A 15,751-nucleotide genomic window follows, 5' to 3' on the forward strand; every position below is an offset into this window, starting at 1 on the left:
TAGGTGCAAGCAGATTTTTCTTTTTCATGTTACTAAGATTCCTTGCTCTTCCTCTCCTTGCTCATGATCTAAACATTTATACAAAAAATAGCTGTCCTACAAGTCTTGATCTTACAGTGGTCTGCTTTGTTTTGGCAGATAAATTTAAGGTAGCTAGTTTATTGCACTAAATGAAAGTCAGATATAGTTTAATTGCTGATAGCTGGACATAGATAGTGGAGATTAAAGTCTCCATCAGTAATATATACTGTAGTTTTGAAGGAAGAACACAACAAAAAATGTAACAGATGCATCAACAAATAATCTAGATGTATGCACTTTGGTCATAGCGTATCTTATTAGGTGCTGCTTGTAATCTTTTGAGCATTATAATTCTTTTTACTAGTGCAGAATAGTGACTGATAGACATGCTATTTAGAGATATGCCAAACATTTGTTCAGTAAAAGTAATTAAGTTAGCATGAATAAAAAATTTCTTTAGAATTACTTGCACATACATCAAATCAGTTAACAGTAATGATACCTTATGATTAGTATGAACATTTGTAACTCAAAAAATGTTCCATTTCACATGTTTAGGCAATCCACTGATTTCTTAATATACACCAGATAAATCTGATATATTACTGTTTGATAATGGACACTGGGACATGCAGAAGAAGTTATTATCAATGTAAGACGTGATATTATGAAACATTGGCTCATCTTCAGATGATACTTTTATTGTGCAATTGGACATTTGATATAATCTGTTTAGTTCCTGAAATAAGTTGTAGCCTTAACATCAAATACCAGATAATTCTTACCTCTTGCCATCCTCTTCTTTCTTTTTTGCTATTAAACATAAAATACCAGAATGTGAAATTATAAACCATTTTTCTTTCTGTTTTGTTAAGGGAATCAAAAAAGAGAGAGAAGTCTCCTTGGAGATTGGTCACTGCAGAAGGAAAAGTTCTGAATGTGAATGTGCCTAAGTATGTAAGGTTAAGAGGTGAAACAGGCTAACCTCTTTTTAGTTGATTTGAGCATCTATTTCAAGATATATGATAATACAAAAATAAGAGGATTGACAAATTCTCATTGCATTATTATATTCCTGGTGGGAAAACTGACTTCTAAATTTATATTCTGATGCTGGAAGAAGAATTAGTTTTCAGTGAGTGAAGTGTTGAATGTTGTTTAATTTCACATCTTGATCTTTGATGATTGAATAAGTTGTTTTTCTGTAATAGATATAAGATGTTTTACTCTTTTCTCTTCTATGGTAAGTCTCTCTTTCTTGGAGCATTTTGCTAATAGTGGAAAAAGTTTACCTGGTTTGACTATTGAAGATAAATGTGTATGAGTAGCCACTTTAAATGTGGAAAAATGTAGCTGCAAAATCAAAGCTAACATACGTATCATTAGCATGAAGAATGCTTTCTAAATCTTGGAAATTTATAAATCCATGCAAATTCAAGGAATCTAAAAACTTATAAGACCAGTGCATAATTTTCAGTGATATAGGGAAAATTAAAGGTAGTGTCAGAAGAAGTGCTTAATCCATCTGTACCAGAAGATACTTACCATTGTTCTGATGTACTTTTTTTGTAAAAATGTGTTGGCTGAAAAAAATTTTAAATAATTTTCTAGTTCAAAGAAGACAAGTCTAAAATAGTTTAAATCTTGTGTTAATAGAATTTGTTTATGCCTCTAACAAGCAGAGACATCTAGAATAAAACTCTAGCTATCTTTTTAGAAGAAATGCAGTCCCCTAGAGTCCACAGTTAGCAGCAGTCCTGTTTGTGTCATCCAGGTTTTCTGGATTAAAGTGGTCTGTGCACGTAAAACCAGAGCAGTTTTTGTCATGGCTTCAACAAGAATATCACAGCTCTTCAGAGCATTCTGGCAGTGTATCGAAGAGACATATATAAAGAGATAGAAGTAGACAGATGGTGTTCTCCGGAGTTTTTGCTTCAATGTGAGACTAATGTCCGTGGCAATGTCCGAGCTTCTCTGGTGTTCTTTTGTAAGGTTAGCAAGAGGAATGGCTACATGCTGCTGAGAACACACTATTTCTCTCCCTAGATTCTGATTAAGGTGCTCCCTAGAAAATTTTAAAAGTCTTTTCTCTTTTTCACTCTTCACATTTTAGTGAATTCTCAAACCTTGTGATGCAGTAAGAGAGAAAAACATGAATGGGAAACAAAGCTAGTTTGTATTATTTGCAGTTTTCCATTAAAAATTACCCATAAACTAAAAACTTCACAAGCTTTCTTGCAGATTGACTGTATCAGAATACAGGAGAGCAAAGAGTAAAAAGTATATCTGGCAAATATTTTTATTGCTGAAAAAATGTATTACCAAACTGTTAGCATTTGATCTTCTTTCTGTTACCTGAACCCAAAGTATCTAAGTATTTTAATTAAAAAACTGAAATATTCCAGATAAATTGCATTAAGCGAACCCCTCACATTTTATACTAATAACTAATTTATAAAAATCTGCTCATTTATAGGTGGGTTTTATTCTGTTTTTTCTCACTTTAATACATGAAAAATGTTTGAGTATATGAGCAGAACTGTAAATCTTGACTAGATCTCCTTGCAGTTTTAGTAATAGATGTTGTTTTCAATTTATAACTGGTAAGATTCATTCACAATTTTAAGAACTCAGCCAGGAGATCACAAACATGCAACTAATACAAGCTACAGTCTCATTTTCAACAAATATTGTAAAGCCTGTAGAATTGAGGATATTGTGCAAATCATGTATTATTTTGGAAATGCACAGGCAGATATTTATACTCTAGGCAAATTAATTGCTGTGAAAAAGATGCTTTTTTTTTTTTTTTTTACATATGGTAAGGTTAGAATTACCAAGTTCCAGGCTTTTCATGCTTTTCATGAAGTTTTTTCTATGATGTTAATAGAACAGACAGATTTCACCAGCAGATGTCTCTCTTTCTGCATTGACAGGCTGATCTTAATTTTAACTGACCTTCAGCAGTATTCTCTTTCTTTTTTTTCTCTTGTGGGTTGGGTGGGGAGAACAGAAAATAAATGTAAGAATGACTTTGGTTCAAACGCCAGTATTTTTTTCTGTTTGTGAGGAAAATTGCAACTGTTTCTTCTAAAATTATCATGTGACACACTGTCTAAATGTCATTTGTATTCATCTAAAATTGCTAGCAGTTGAATTTGAAGTTTGCCATAATGTTTGCTTATTCACTCCAGTTGTATTTATCCTGGAGGTGTTTCTTGTCATTATTATTAGGCTTCATTTCTCTTTGAAAGATGATGAAGAAAACAACCAGATCATCTTGGATCTTGCTGTTTACAGGTCAGAGTTTTTCTTTTTACTCTTAATTTTTGCCACTCAATTTCTGATACACAGTGTTTCAATTATACTCTTCTCTGTAATGGGGACTTTTCAGGAGGAAAACAAATAATATAGGTGGTAATGGAATCAATCTTGAAGCCAGTGCCAAAGAAACGAAGCTGAATAAACCAAAGACCCTTCAGACTGTTCTGTGACCCCTGAATAAGGACTGTGTCTAATAGTCCCTTTTGGAATTGATGTTTTCTGCAGGTTTCCTCCACACCTGTCCTTTTATACTTATGTAAAATCTTTTCCCTACTTCATTTGCAGATTAGGATTAGAGGAAATGGGGGTTTTGCCCATTCTCTGGCCCTAGAAATGGTCCAGTACAACTCATGTCCTTCTAGTTAAGTTCTTCTCCTCCCCAAGGCAGAGTAGGGTAGCCTTGTCCTACTTTCCTTCCTTACTGGAAAGAGTCCATGGCCCATACTATTCCTGAACTGTGCCAGGGCATTGCCTGGAAGAATTTTGGTTGAATCAGGCTAAAATATGACAAGGACACCTGATAACTATTTGATAGTATATTCTACTAAGCAGTACGGTGGCCCAGCCCACACTTCAGGAAGGAGTTGGAAACCCACAAGCTTATTTACCCATAAGAGGAACTTGTTAGACTAAAGCTTGAACTAGTTTTATAGCACAAAAACACTATTCATGCCAGGTGTTCTTCACATAAAGCTCATTAATTTTCCCCGAAAGAGGCCCTCTTCATGTTTCTGAACCATAAGAATTAGGTTTGTTTGGATCCTCAGAAAATCTGTTCAGGTGCAATAAAATGTTGGATATGTTGTAATATTCTGTGCTCACTTGTATGAAATGCAGACTAAAAAGTTTGAAAAATTCACCTGAGAAGTAATGTTATAAAGAAGGGGAATAGGGAACATGTACTTGTGCATTCACATGAGTGTATGTGTCACATGATGAAGAACAAATGTTAAAGTGGAGCTTTTAAAGGTCACAAATTTTGTTTGACAGTACTGAAATTTAAAAGTACTGTGTTTTCTGGAAATGTAAAGTATTTCTGTTCATTGTTTTCCAGCAAATTCTGAGGAAAAAAGGAGTTATTATTATACATTTACTAGTTAGGTATTCAGAAAGAAAAGTAGCAAAATACTTTTACAATTTTAAATAACAAATAGATTAATTTTTGTATTAGTGTAAAGCAGTAAACTAATAGAAGAAAGACTTTTTTATTTTCCACAAAGATTTTGAATTCTTGCAGTTATACAATAGGTGATGTGGTGGACTTGACAGAATTTAGACATCAATTTAGTCATTTAACTGACATTCTGTGAACATAAAGGAAGATCATGTTTTTCTTCCAAAGACATTAAATCCTGATTGTATTTCATATAACTTAATAACTGAAATTGAAGTTTGTAGTTTATAAACTGTGAAATCATCACTAAAGAGCTATATGATCTGCACTGCTTATTTACTGGTCTGTATTGTAGATTAATTTATGTATTTATATTTCATTCTGAAGACATTTGGACACTTCTCTGCTTGATGTTGATGTCCAGCCAACTTACGTACGAGTACTGGTGAAGGGAAAGGTTAGTATATTCTAACTAAAATCATTTCAACTCAAGTGTTAATAATTATTCAGTGGACTCCAGATCTGACTTTTATGAGTTACCAACCGTGTGCACCTATGGAGAAAAAATGTTGTTTCATACTTTTATTATTTTGAACTAAACTGTGGAAGCCCTAACCAGAAAACATGCAAAGCCTGAAATGAAATTTCACTCTCTTTTCCGTCCTTCTCTTTTCCTATTCCCCACCCCCCCGGTGTACCATAATTCACTTATGAAGAGAGCTTGCTAGTTGCCCTAGGCTAAAATATAGCAATTTCACAATCTGGAATTTATAGCTGACAGAAACAAATGGATATATATTCTTTTGAAGGGGCATTTAAAATGTCATTCCAGTTTTCTCTCTTCTAAGTAGTTTTAATTTTGTCATCAATTTTTTGAAAAAATCAAAGTACTTAAACAGTAAACCAAAATCCTTATTTTTGACTGTACTAACTGCATAAATAAAACTTCAGAATTACTTTATGTCTAAAATAGACTGGATAATCTTTCTCATTTAGTTGCTAATGTAAGTCAAGTATCATTTTATAACCTTCTTTAGAAATGTCACTTCAGGAATGGCAGCAATTCAGGAATATACATATGACTATACTTGTAAGTAAAAGCTGTTTAACATGATAATAATTTATTAGGATTAGTAATACTACATGTAAAGTGAGAGGATTTAGACCTATACTGTCCTTAAGATCAAAGGATGTGATAGTGATGTTTCTGCATGTGTTCTATCCAGGTCAAAAATAAAAAGAATACATTTTAGCATGATATACTTCAATCCCATATTTTCTTATAGCCATTTCAGTTTGTGCTCCCTGAGGAAGTGAAGCCAGACAGCAGCTCTGCTAAAAGATCACAAACAACTGGTCATTTAGTTGTCAGCATGCCAAAGGTATGTAATCTGAGGAGGCATAATACAAAGATACTTAAATATTATGAGTACTTTGGGAAAGTTTCTGAGTTACAGGTAACGTCTGGCTAGCTAAAGTTATTAAGTCTAGCCTTTCCCATCAGGACAGATGAGGGACCTCAGTCAGAGAGAGACCTGGGGGTGTTGATTGACAGCCGGCTGAACATGAGCCAGCAGTGTGCCCAGGTGGCCAAGAAGGCCAATGGTATCCTGACTTGTATCAGCAATAGCGTGGCCATCAGGGACAGGGAAGGGATCTTACCCCTGTACTCGGCACTGGTGAGGCTGCACCTCGATGACTGTGTTCAGTTTTGGGCCCCTCACTACAAAAAGGACATTGAATTACTCGAGCGTGTCCAGAGAAGGGCAACGAAGCTGGTGCAGGGTCTGGAGCACATGTCGTACGAGGAGCGGCTGAGGGAACTGGGGGTGTTTAGTCTGGAGAAGAGGAGGCTGAGGGGAGACCTCATCGCCCTCTACAGCTACCTGAAAGGAGGGTGCAGAGAGCTGGGGATGAGTCTCTTTAACCAAGTAATAAGCGATAGGACAAGAGGTAATGTCCTCAAGTTGCACCAGGGAAGGTTTAGACTAGATATTAGGAAGTATTTCTTTACAGAACGGGTCGTTAGGCGTTGGAATGGGCTGCCCAGGGAGGTGGTGGAGTCCCCATCCCTGGAGGTGTTTAAGAGTAGAGTCGACATAGCGCTGAGGGATATGGTGTAGTTGGGAACTGTCAATGTTAGGTTAATGGTTGGACTGGATGATCGTCAAGGGCTTTTCCAACCTAGATGATTCTGTGATTCTGTGACATATTTTCCATAGAAGGAACATTCCAGAAAGACAAATCAATCACAGAGCCAAACCTTAGGATTTAAGATCCCTTTAAAGGAACATTAGGAAAATCAGTATTCATAGAACTATTTGTATTTCCTTTATTTTCAACAAAACCAGCTTTTTATATATGAAAAGAGACTCTGCAAAACATGCAGTATTGTGCAAATATGTAAGAAGATGGATTTTTTAAATAATTGAAAATAAGCAACTTACCTACTTTATCTTTCCACTGGTGAAATAATAAAAACAAATCAATTTTTCAAAACTTGTGTGGCACACATATGTATGAAGAATATGTTTTGGTTCAAGGACCAGAATGATGTACTACTCTCATGTCTCAGGTGATCAGAACAAGAGTTGCTTAATTTTCTCTTCATGCTCTCCCTGGCTGGAAGGGATCCACTGTCGAAGTACGTAATCACTGAGGAAAAGGGTTGTGCCAAAATGGTGTTTCAACTGGAAAATGCTGCACAGCAGTCCCTAGTACTTAAAGAAGCGTGGGTAGAAGTCATATTCCCCTAATGTTCCTAACTCTGTGCTCTCCTATCTCACCTGTGCTCTGATTTTTGCCTGTATGGTGGTGTGCTTAAAGTGTTTTTTATATTCTCTCTCTTCCCTGCCCAGCCCAGGTCTTGCAGTGTAAATGAGAGCAAACGGATAGGTGTGTCCACTTTAGTTCCTCTCCACTGTGTGTCTTCCTATGGATTCAGTAAATATAGCTTGCACCCTAGATAGAGATTAGAGAAGGAATGCCCAGTAATAAGGAACAGTTGAAGACATAAGAGGTCAACTTGCCTCACTGAAGTAGGGCAGTGAGAGAGGTAATGGGTGGCCAGCCAGCAGCCAGTGGAAGTTTAGGGAACATTAGAGCTTAAATATGGGGAAGATGAAGCAGTGTGAACCAGTATAAAAGACAAGGGGCAGAGAGAATTTGAGTGGCAGAGGTATCTTCAGGTTTGGGGCATAACAGGTGGGATGGTGGCTGAAACAGGAAGGCACTTAAGGTGGTACCTGATGTCATCTGGTGCAAGACTGAGGTTTTGGACCTGCAGGAAGAGCAGAGATGGATTGAAGAGCTTGGAGCAGACAGGGAGTTGGAAGTTTTAGGAAGGTAGAGTTCTGAAGATGAGAATGGATTATATGGTGGGGTTCTGGCAGCTGTGGGAGAGGTTAATCAACTTCAGCATCTTACTCTTCTGCCATTATGCCTTTAGAGGGCTGGGCTGCTTTTAAGGCCTCTAGGACTACATCATATATTTTTGGCTTTCAGAAATAGAGTAACCCTGCCCAAGGATAGTTATAGGAAAAAAATAAATTGGTGCTCTAACCTTAACCTTCTGGCCTCTAGTAACTTTCTCTGCTGTGTAGGAGCAGTGGGACATGGTGCTACATACAAATCTGCCAGGGTATATCAATTACAGCATTTTCTTCTGAAGGAGGAACCTTCAGCTGCTATTTGGGGTCATTTCTTTCTCTTTGTGCTCTGATTTAATTCTCAGACTATGCAACTAGTAGCTGTAACTAAAAAGCTATTTTTTAGCTTTTGGCTTTTTCCACTTACGGTTCTATACCTTCTATGTTTTCTTCTATGCTCCAGTCCCTTACCATCTGTTTTTCCCTACATGGACAGCCTCTCACTGAATCACAAACTGTCACTCTAGCATCAAGCATGCAGTTACACCAGGAGCTTGAAGAGTTCTGAAAATTGTACTCATTTGGTTAAGATCCATATTTTGTTAATGTTCAAAATTCACTCCCATGCGAATTTATGCTTTCCTAAATTTATTTATTTGAAACTGAGGCCTTGACATTTGCCATTTTGGATAATGTCACTTTCAAATGTTTCTGAACAGTTTTGTTTACTATTTACTTGTCTTTTGGATATTTTAAGCACTATCAGTTTTCTATCTCATAACCTGCTTTTATTACTCATACGTCTTGTCAGTCTCTTTGTGGATGATCAGTGCCTTAGAAAATGTAAATATTTCAGAGTCTCTGGATATATTCAACTCTGTTGCCTATGTAGAAAGTCATACCTAAATCAGCAAAATTAGTATTATCTCTTCATATTGTGGTTGAGAACTGCCTTTATTCTATTAACTTTATATTTCACCTACCTTGATATTTTAGCTGCATCTACATATTTTACCTAGCCTGAGGGTCTGGAGCCTGCTTCATCTCAGAATGTCATGATTCACAGATATTTGTGAGATCTGAGGAGAGAGAAGCTCTATAGAATAACTGAGTTGATGTTCTGAGATTTGCCTTGTTTGGTTAAAAACTACTTGGGTAGCTGGGACACAGAGATACACACATGAATGGAGTGCTGCATGGTCTAATATCTTCATTGTCAACAGATTCAAAAATTTGAATCCTGGGAAGCAGTTTTGCAGAAAAGGACCTGCGAGTCTTGGTGGACACCAGGTTGAACATGAGCTGGCAATATCCTCTTCTGCCAAAGAAGGCTAATTGCATCCTGGGCTGCATTAGAAATGTTGCAGCGGGTTGTAGAAGGTGATTCTTCCCCTCTATTCAACATTGATGAGAGACACTTTGGGTACTGTGTCCAGTGCTGGGCTCCCCAGTACAACAGAGACATGGACATACTGGAAAGAACACAGCAAAGGGCCACAAAGATGATTAAGGGACTGGAGCATCTCTCTTATGAGGAAAGGCTGAAAGAGCTGGGACTGTTCAGCCTAGAGAAGAGAAGGCTCAGGGGGATCTTATCAATGTATATAAATACCTGAGGGTGCATAGCAAGATGGAGCCAGGCTCTTTTCAGTGGTGCTCAATGACAGGACTAGAGGCAATGGGCACAGACTGAAACACAGGAGGTTCCCTGTGAACATCAGGAAACACTTTTTTACTGTGAGGATGACCAAGCACTGGCACAGGTTGACCAGGGATGTTGTGGAGTCTCCATCCCCGGAGATATTCAAAAGCCAACTGGACAGTCCTGGACAGCCTGCTTGAGCAGGGACCAGGTGACCTCCAGAGGTCCCTTCCAACATCAACCATACTGTGAGTCTGTGATCCTGTGAACTTCATGGATTTGCTGACCAAAGATGGATCTGTGCTACTTCACAGCAATTGTGTGTAGCGGATACTAACCTATTATTCTTTGTTTAATATTACAGTCACAGAATCTATTCTCTTACCCCAGGACTGAATTAGAGTGCACAAATTATACTTTTGGGATACATATCCTTCTCAGATGCTCTCTATCCATACAAATTTTATTGATATTAATAGGTTGTAATCTAGGAGACAAAGTATAATGAATAAAGATTAGCAACAACTGGAAGGCCAATAGATATTTTTCTTCCAGAACATTATGGCCGAGCTTATCAACAATGTTTGAGAATACTAATTTGAGATCATCAGCTTAATGTGAATTCCATTTAGTAAGGTAATAGGAAGAAGAGAGTTCATGCCACTTCTTTCAGGTTGTATCAGTGATAAGACAAGCCTAATGACTATATTGCACTATATTTAACCTTGATCCTGATAAACAATTATTATAAAAATAAAATTATTTGCAACTAGGTAAATGGTCTAGCACATTCCTTACATAACTGAAATGTTGAAAATGATATTAACCTAAAAATAGTCTCCTATAATATGCTTCTTGTAATACTGTCCTGAAAAGATCTCTCTCGTTTCAGTAACAGAACAGAAAGGTAATTGAATTCAGTGGTTTTTACCTGCTTTAGTGAGTTTCTGATCAGATTACTAAACCTTTCACCATTCATCTTGCAGCCTGTTCATAGTTTCCTAGCCTTTAAAATGAAAAACAAAACCTTTTTCCTTGCCTCTGATGACCGACCTTGCCATACCACAGATGTTGGAGATAGTAAATTCCACATGAAGAAGAAAATAATTTTCACCTTCTTTTCTAGAAACATTTTTCTTAAAAGTACTATTTACTGCACAGCAAATCACTGCAGAATGTGTGTCTTTCTAAGGCAGTGTCTACCAACATTTTTTGGAAGGTCATCAAAACTGAAGGACAAAACATTCAGTGAAATGATATAGTGACACTTTTAAAATTTAGTGTTTATACTGTAACAACCATCTGTACAGAGATTTTGCACGAGTAAGGAGTTGATAGTGATTATATTGTATATGCTTCCTTTGCTGGGAAAAATATTTGTGAGATTATTTTCAAACTTTGAACCTCTATGCTCTGACAGTGTCATCTTTGCAGATGATGCAGGAAAATTAAAAACTGAGAGTTTCTTTAATAGACTTCAACCAAAATTGACATATTAAATCAGTGATTTTGTAAAATGTCATCAATAGATTACGCAGGTAATAGTTTAACTAATGTCTGAGGAAAAAGCATCAAAAGACAGTGTTATTAACAAGTAGATTTCAGTTAGGGTTCTGAGACATTCTGTGTCACGTTTTAAAACTTCACTTTCCTTATTTTAGTGAATCAGAGAGAAAAAAATGGACTTGTTGATTAATTCTTTATTATATAAGCAGTCACAAATGAATTCTGACAGCTTTTTATTCCCTGGGCTTTCAAAAGCATTTAGAAATTTAAAGATCAATGAGAGTTAGATTCCTTAATTAATTTACAAATAGGCAAGGTATATATTATGCATGTCAGTGTAAAGGTTATTTGATAGAATTTCATTGTATAATTCTCACTGATTTAGGTATGGTAAATGCAGTAATATTTCATTACCGTCAAAGGCATGTGGAGGCATACAGCTGTGGAACCCTAGAAATCTATTCATCCTTCAGGATAAATGTGTTTCAGGGAAACTCTGTTACTCAGTGTAGTTCCTACTGTAGAAGAAGCAAGCCACTGTAGGAAAAAAATGTGGACTGAAAAGATGACTCAGCTTAAAAATATTGTTTTCACATATTCCTTCTGTTTTCTCAAATATATTCTAGATGGTATTTAACACATCCATTTCTAGAATTCTCTGATAAAGATCTTAAAAAGGCTTTCCTTTCTGTTTTCTGATTAATGCAAGTATTAACAATAGTTCCATAGAATAGCTTTCAGAAAGCTTTATTATATTAATTTAGTCCATCTTCCATTATACCACAGGCTTTAAATTTCACACAGTTGTCTTTCTACTGAGCCCAAACTCTTATTTTTGGCCTGAGTTGAAGCTATGGCAGTTCTTGATCACTGTCACTAAGAGATGGACAGTCAGCTAATGGCTTGGTGAAGCTCACGTACCACTGTTGCATATGGAGGTGTGTTTCAAAGAGAACTAAAATTAGAGAGTATCACTTAATTTTTTTTCTTGAACAGAGGTAGGCGGACATCTTGTGAGCAGAAGAGGCTTTATGTCAAACCATATTTCATAATGGACAATAGATGTTCTAGTAGGCAAATCCTAACCCTTCCATAAATTCTAGGATCACCTCTTGTCAAGGAAACCTTTTCTGTTGATTGCAGAATCAGCAAATTTCCTCACCATCCTTGCTGATGTGCTCTGAGGGCAAAGTAAGGAACTTGAGTCTCAAGGGGATCAAAGGAATGAATTATTGTTTAAAGAACAGAACACTAGAGGGGCTCCTGAGAAGAGAGGGAACGTCCAAATAAACAGACTTCCCTTCACCAGAGTATAAAGAATCAGAGGAGATCAGCTTTTTCACAATTCACAATGAATTTCAGAAATGAACAACAGAAGTTACAGGCTCTGCTTATTTCTTGTAGATTTTAGGATGGAGACGTTAAATTCACTGGGCTTCTGGAACAGATTACTTTCAAAGCAATTGCACTAAGAAATAGTCAATAAAATTAAAATTTAATATTTAGGATAGTTCCTGTTCTCCTTCTTCCTTTCAAATGCTTAAGGGGTCCCTCTCCCATGATGTTGTTAAGAAAGGAGAGATACTCTTTTGCCATGACATACCCTTTTATCAATAACACATCTTCCAAAAAATGGTGATGGACATGTTTTCTTTGAGAAAGGGAATTCACTTGGACTTTGAACTTGAGATTCTGTTTTAGCAGAGGACCTGAGGGAGTTTTTGGTCACTTGTCCCTTTTATAAAGAGTGAGAAGTCCACACTGCAGTAGATTCTTTAATAAAAATGTCTGAACTAGCACATGGACACCAGAACTGAAATGCAAGTGAGAGGCACATCCTGAAACAGTTAGTTAGCTATGGAGAAAAGCAGTAATGTGCATTATTAACATGGTACTAAACAAGACAGCATTTATTTAAATACAAATAGATGTAAATATTTAAATTTTTATATATATATACCCCCATATATGTATTTGAATATAATTCAATTCAGATCATTGTTAAAATTCCCTTATGCATGTGTTTCATGCTGAGTGAAGAGTGTTAAAATTTAACAGAAAATATAAATGACTCAAAAATATAAAATTTTAGACCCTCTTAAATTTTCTATTTTTGAGATATTATTTAAACACTTATGAGCATAAATATCAATTTTCAGGATAATTATTTTTCTGTCTACTTTTATTTTAGGCTAAAGAAGTAATCCTGGCTAAGCAAAAAGTATCAACTTCAATTAAACATTCTGACTGCAATATACTGAAAAAAAATGCAAAAAGGTAATTCCTTTTTTCTTTTGCATTAGTTTTATTTTTTGTCCATGTGTTATTCACATGCCAGAATATATGCTTCTTATTATTTTATTGTTGAAAGTATGAAAATATTGATTTGTATAGAGTAGAACTGTGTCTAAAAACTTTAGAGTAATAGCCTGTCTAGTGTGGTTTATAAAGTGATCTGCTCCAATCACAGAGTCAAAAAAGCGCTTATTTCTGCCAATCAGTTTTGCTTCATCAGCTCATTCAGATGATTAAGCTGGTATATACGAAAACTAAACCACCTACTGAGAATTGCCTCTGCAGAGCTCCTTGCTGTGTAACCCAAGTTTGAAAACCATTTAGAAAGCAATGATTTTGAATCTCTCTCATGAACATATTTGCTCGCTGGTATACAGATTGAGCTACTGCACTAATAAATAGGTACAAAAAGCAATTTTGCAAGGTTTTATAACAAAGATCCATCCTATTAAATGTGATGTAAACTCTATCTCCTGAAATTCTTGCAGTGAATGACTGCCAGAAGCAAGCAAATATCAGTGATGCACTATTTTTTGTTTTTACTCTTAGCAAGTAAGAGTTTTACTCTTAGCCACTGTAGAGAGACACTAGGGTTGATGGGCACTTGGCCTAAGTACAAATATTATGATGTATCTTTTAATCTTTCTTTTTTTTTTCTTGCTATAGGCAATAGTATTCATACCAGAATAAGATATAGCAACAACAAACTTTGTTAAGCCATTTACCTGTTTATATTTGAAGTGTTGCATTTGTTTTCTTATTTGATTTCATTGTGGTGAATGTTGATGGAAAGGCTAAGCAGTTAGTAAAAAATAGCATTATGGATCATGGGTATTCTTCTTGGTCTCAATATTTAGGACACTGGCAAAATGGCTCTGCAAGAGTCAGTTGTCATTAGTTCTGCTATTTTTTCTTATTTTTAATAAAGATCAGTCATGACCTCTTTTCTTGAATGATCTGCTTGATGAGAAGACAATAGGGCAACTGTAAGAATTTGCTGAGATTCCTAATGAGCCACAAGCACTGCACCCTTTCCTTAGCAGCAGTGATTACAACAGTGCCCCATCTTGATTACTAAGTATTTAAAATATTTTTAAAAGGTCCAAGCCAAATGATGGATACTTATCTCCATGATATTTGAAAAGGCATGGCAGTCAGGTGCAGTCCCTGGTGACTGGAAGAAGGGAAACATTGCACCCATTTTTAGAAAGGATAGAAAGGAGGACTCTGGGAACTACCAGCTGTGTGGCTGGGAAGATCATGGGACAGATCCCCTTAGAAGCTATGCTAAGGCTCATGGACAACAGGGAGGAGATTCGAGACAGCCAGCGTGGCTTCATCAAGTACAAGTCTTGTTTGACCAACATAGTGGTCTTCTATGATAGAGTGACTACATCAGAGGACAAGGGAAGAACTACAGATGTCATCCATCTGGATTTCTGTAAGGCCTTTGACATGGTTCCCCACAACATCCTTCTCTATTGGAGAGATATGGATTTGATGGATGCACTGTTTGATGCATGAGGAATTGGTTGGATGGTTGCAACCAGAGGGTGGTGGTCAATGGCTCGATGTCCAAGTGGAGATCAGTGTCCCTCAGGGTCCATACTGGGACTAGTACTGTTTAATATCTTCATCAGTGACACAGACATTGGGATTGAGTGCACCCTCAGCAAGTTTGCAAATGACACCAAGTTGAGTGGTGTGGTTAACATGCCTGAGGGATGATGCCATCCAGAGGGACCTGGGCAAGCTTAAGAAGTGGGTCCATGTGAACCTCATGAGGCTCAACAAGACCAAGTGCAAGCTCCTGCACATGGGTGGGGGCAACCCCCAGTATAAATACAGGCTGGGGGTTGAAGGGATTGAGAGCAGCCCTGTGGAGAAGGACTTAGGGATACTGGTGGATGAAAAGCTGGACATGAGTCAGCAATGTGCGATCGCAGCCCAGAAAGTCAACCTATCCTGGGCTGCATCTAAAGAAACGTCGTCAGCAGGTTGAGGGAGGGGATTATCCCTCTCTACTCCGCTCCAGTGAGACCCCACCTGGAGTGCTGTGTCCAGCTCTGGAGTCCTCAGTGCAGGAAAGACATGGACCTGTTGGAGCAGGTCCAGAGGACAAAAATGATCAGAGGGTTGGAAGATCTCTGCTATGAGGACAGGCTGAGAGAGCTGGGTTTGTTTAGTCTGGAGAAGAGAAGGCTCAGGGGACACCTCATTGTCGCCTTTCAATACTAAAAGGGAGTTTATAAGAAAGATGGATTCAGACTTTTTTACAGGGCCTGTAGCAATAAGACAAGGGATAATGGTTTTAAACTAAAAGAGTTGAGACTAGATATAAGGAAGACATTTTTTATGATGAGGGTCGTGAAACACTGGAAGAGGTTGCCGAGAGAAGTGGTAGATGCCCCATCCCTGGAAACATTCAAGGTCAGGTTGGACGGGGTTCTGAGCAACCTGATCTAGTGGAAGGTGTCCCTG

The 15,751-nt window shown here is 37.1% G+C and overlaps 1 protein-coding gene across 1 annotated transcript in view; it reads left to right on the forward strand.

Annotated features, from left to right (window-relative positions):
- DNAAF11 (dynein axonemal assembly factor 11) overlaps positions 1-15,751 on the forward strand; it is a 34,945-nt gene that overhangs the window by 11,402 nt on the left and 7,792 nt on the right. The window contains exons 7-11 of the mRNA XM_074846543.1: positions 897-974; positions 3,256-3,321; positions 4,847-4,916; positions 5,746-5,841; positions 13,167-13,252. Of these exons, the coding sequence (XP_074702644.1) occupies positions 897-974; positions 3,256-3,321; positions 4,847-4,916; positions 5,746-5,841; positions 13,167-13,252 (396 nt within the window). The remainder of the gene's footprint in view (positions 1-896; positions 975-3,255; positions 3,322-4,846; positions 4,917-5,745; positions 5,842-13,166; positions 13,253-15,751) is intronic.

Source organism: Strix aluco, chromosome 1, assembly GCF_031877795.1.
Source record: "Strix aluco isolate bStrAlu1 chromosome 1, bStrAlu1.hap1, whole genome shotgun sequence".
In the NCBI taxonomy this organism is placed as follows: Eukaryota; Metazoa; Chordata; class Aves; order Strigiformes; family Strigidae; genus Strix; species Strix aluco.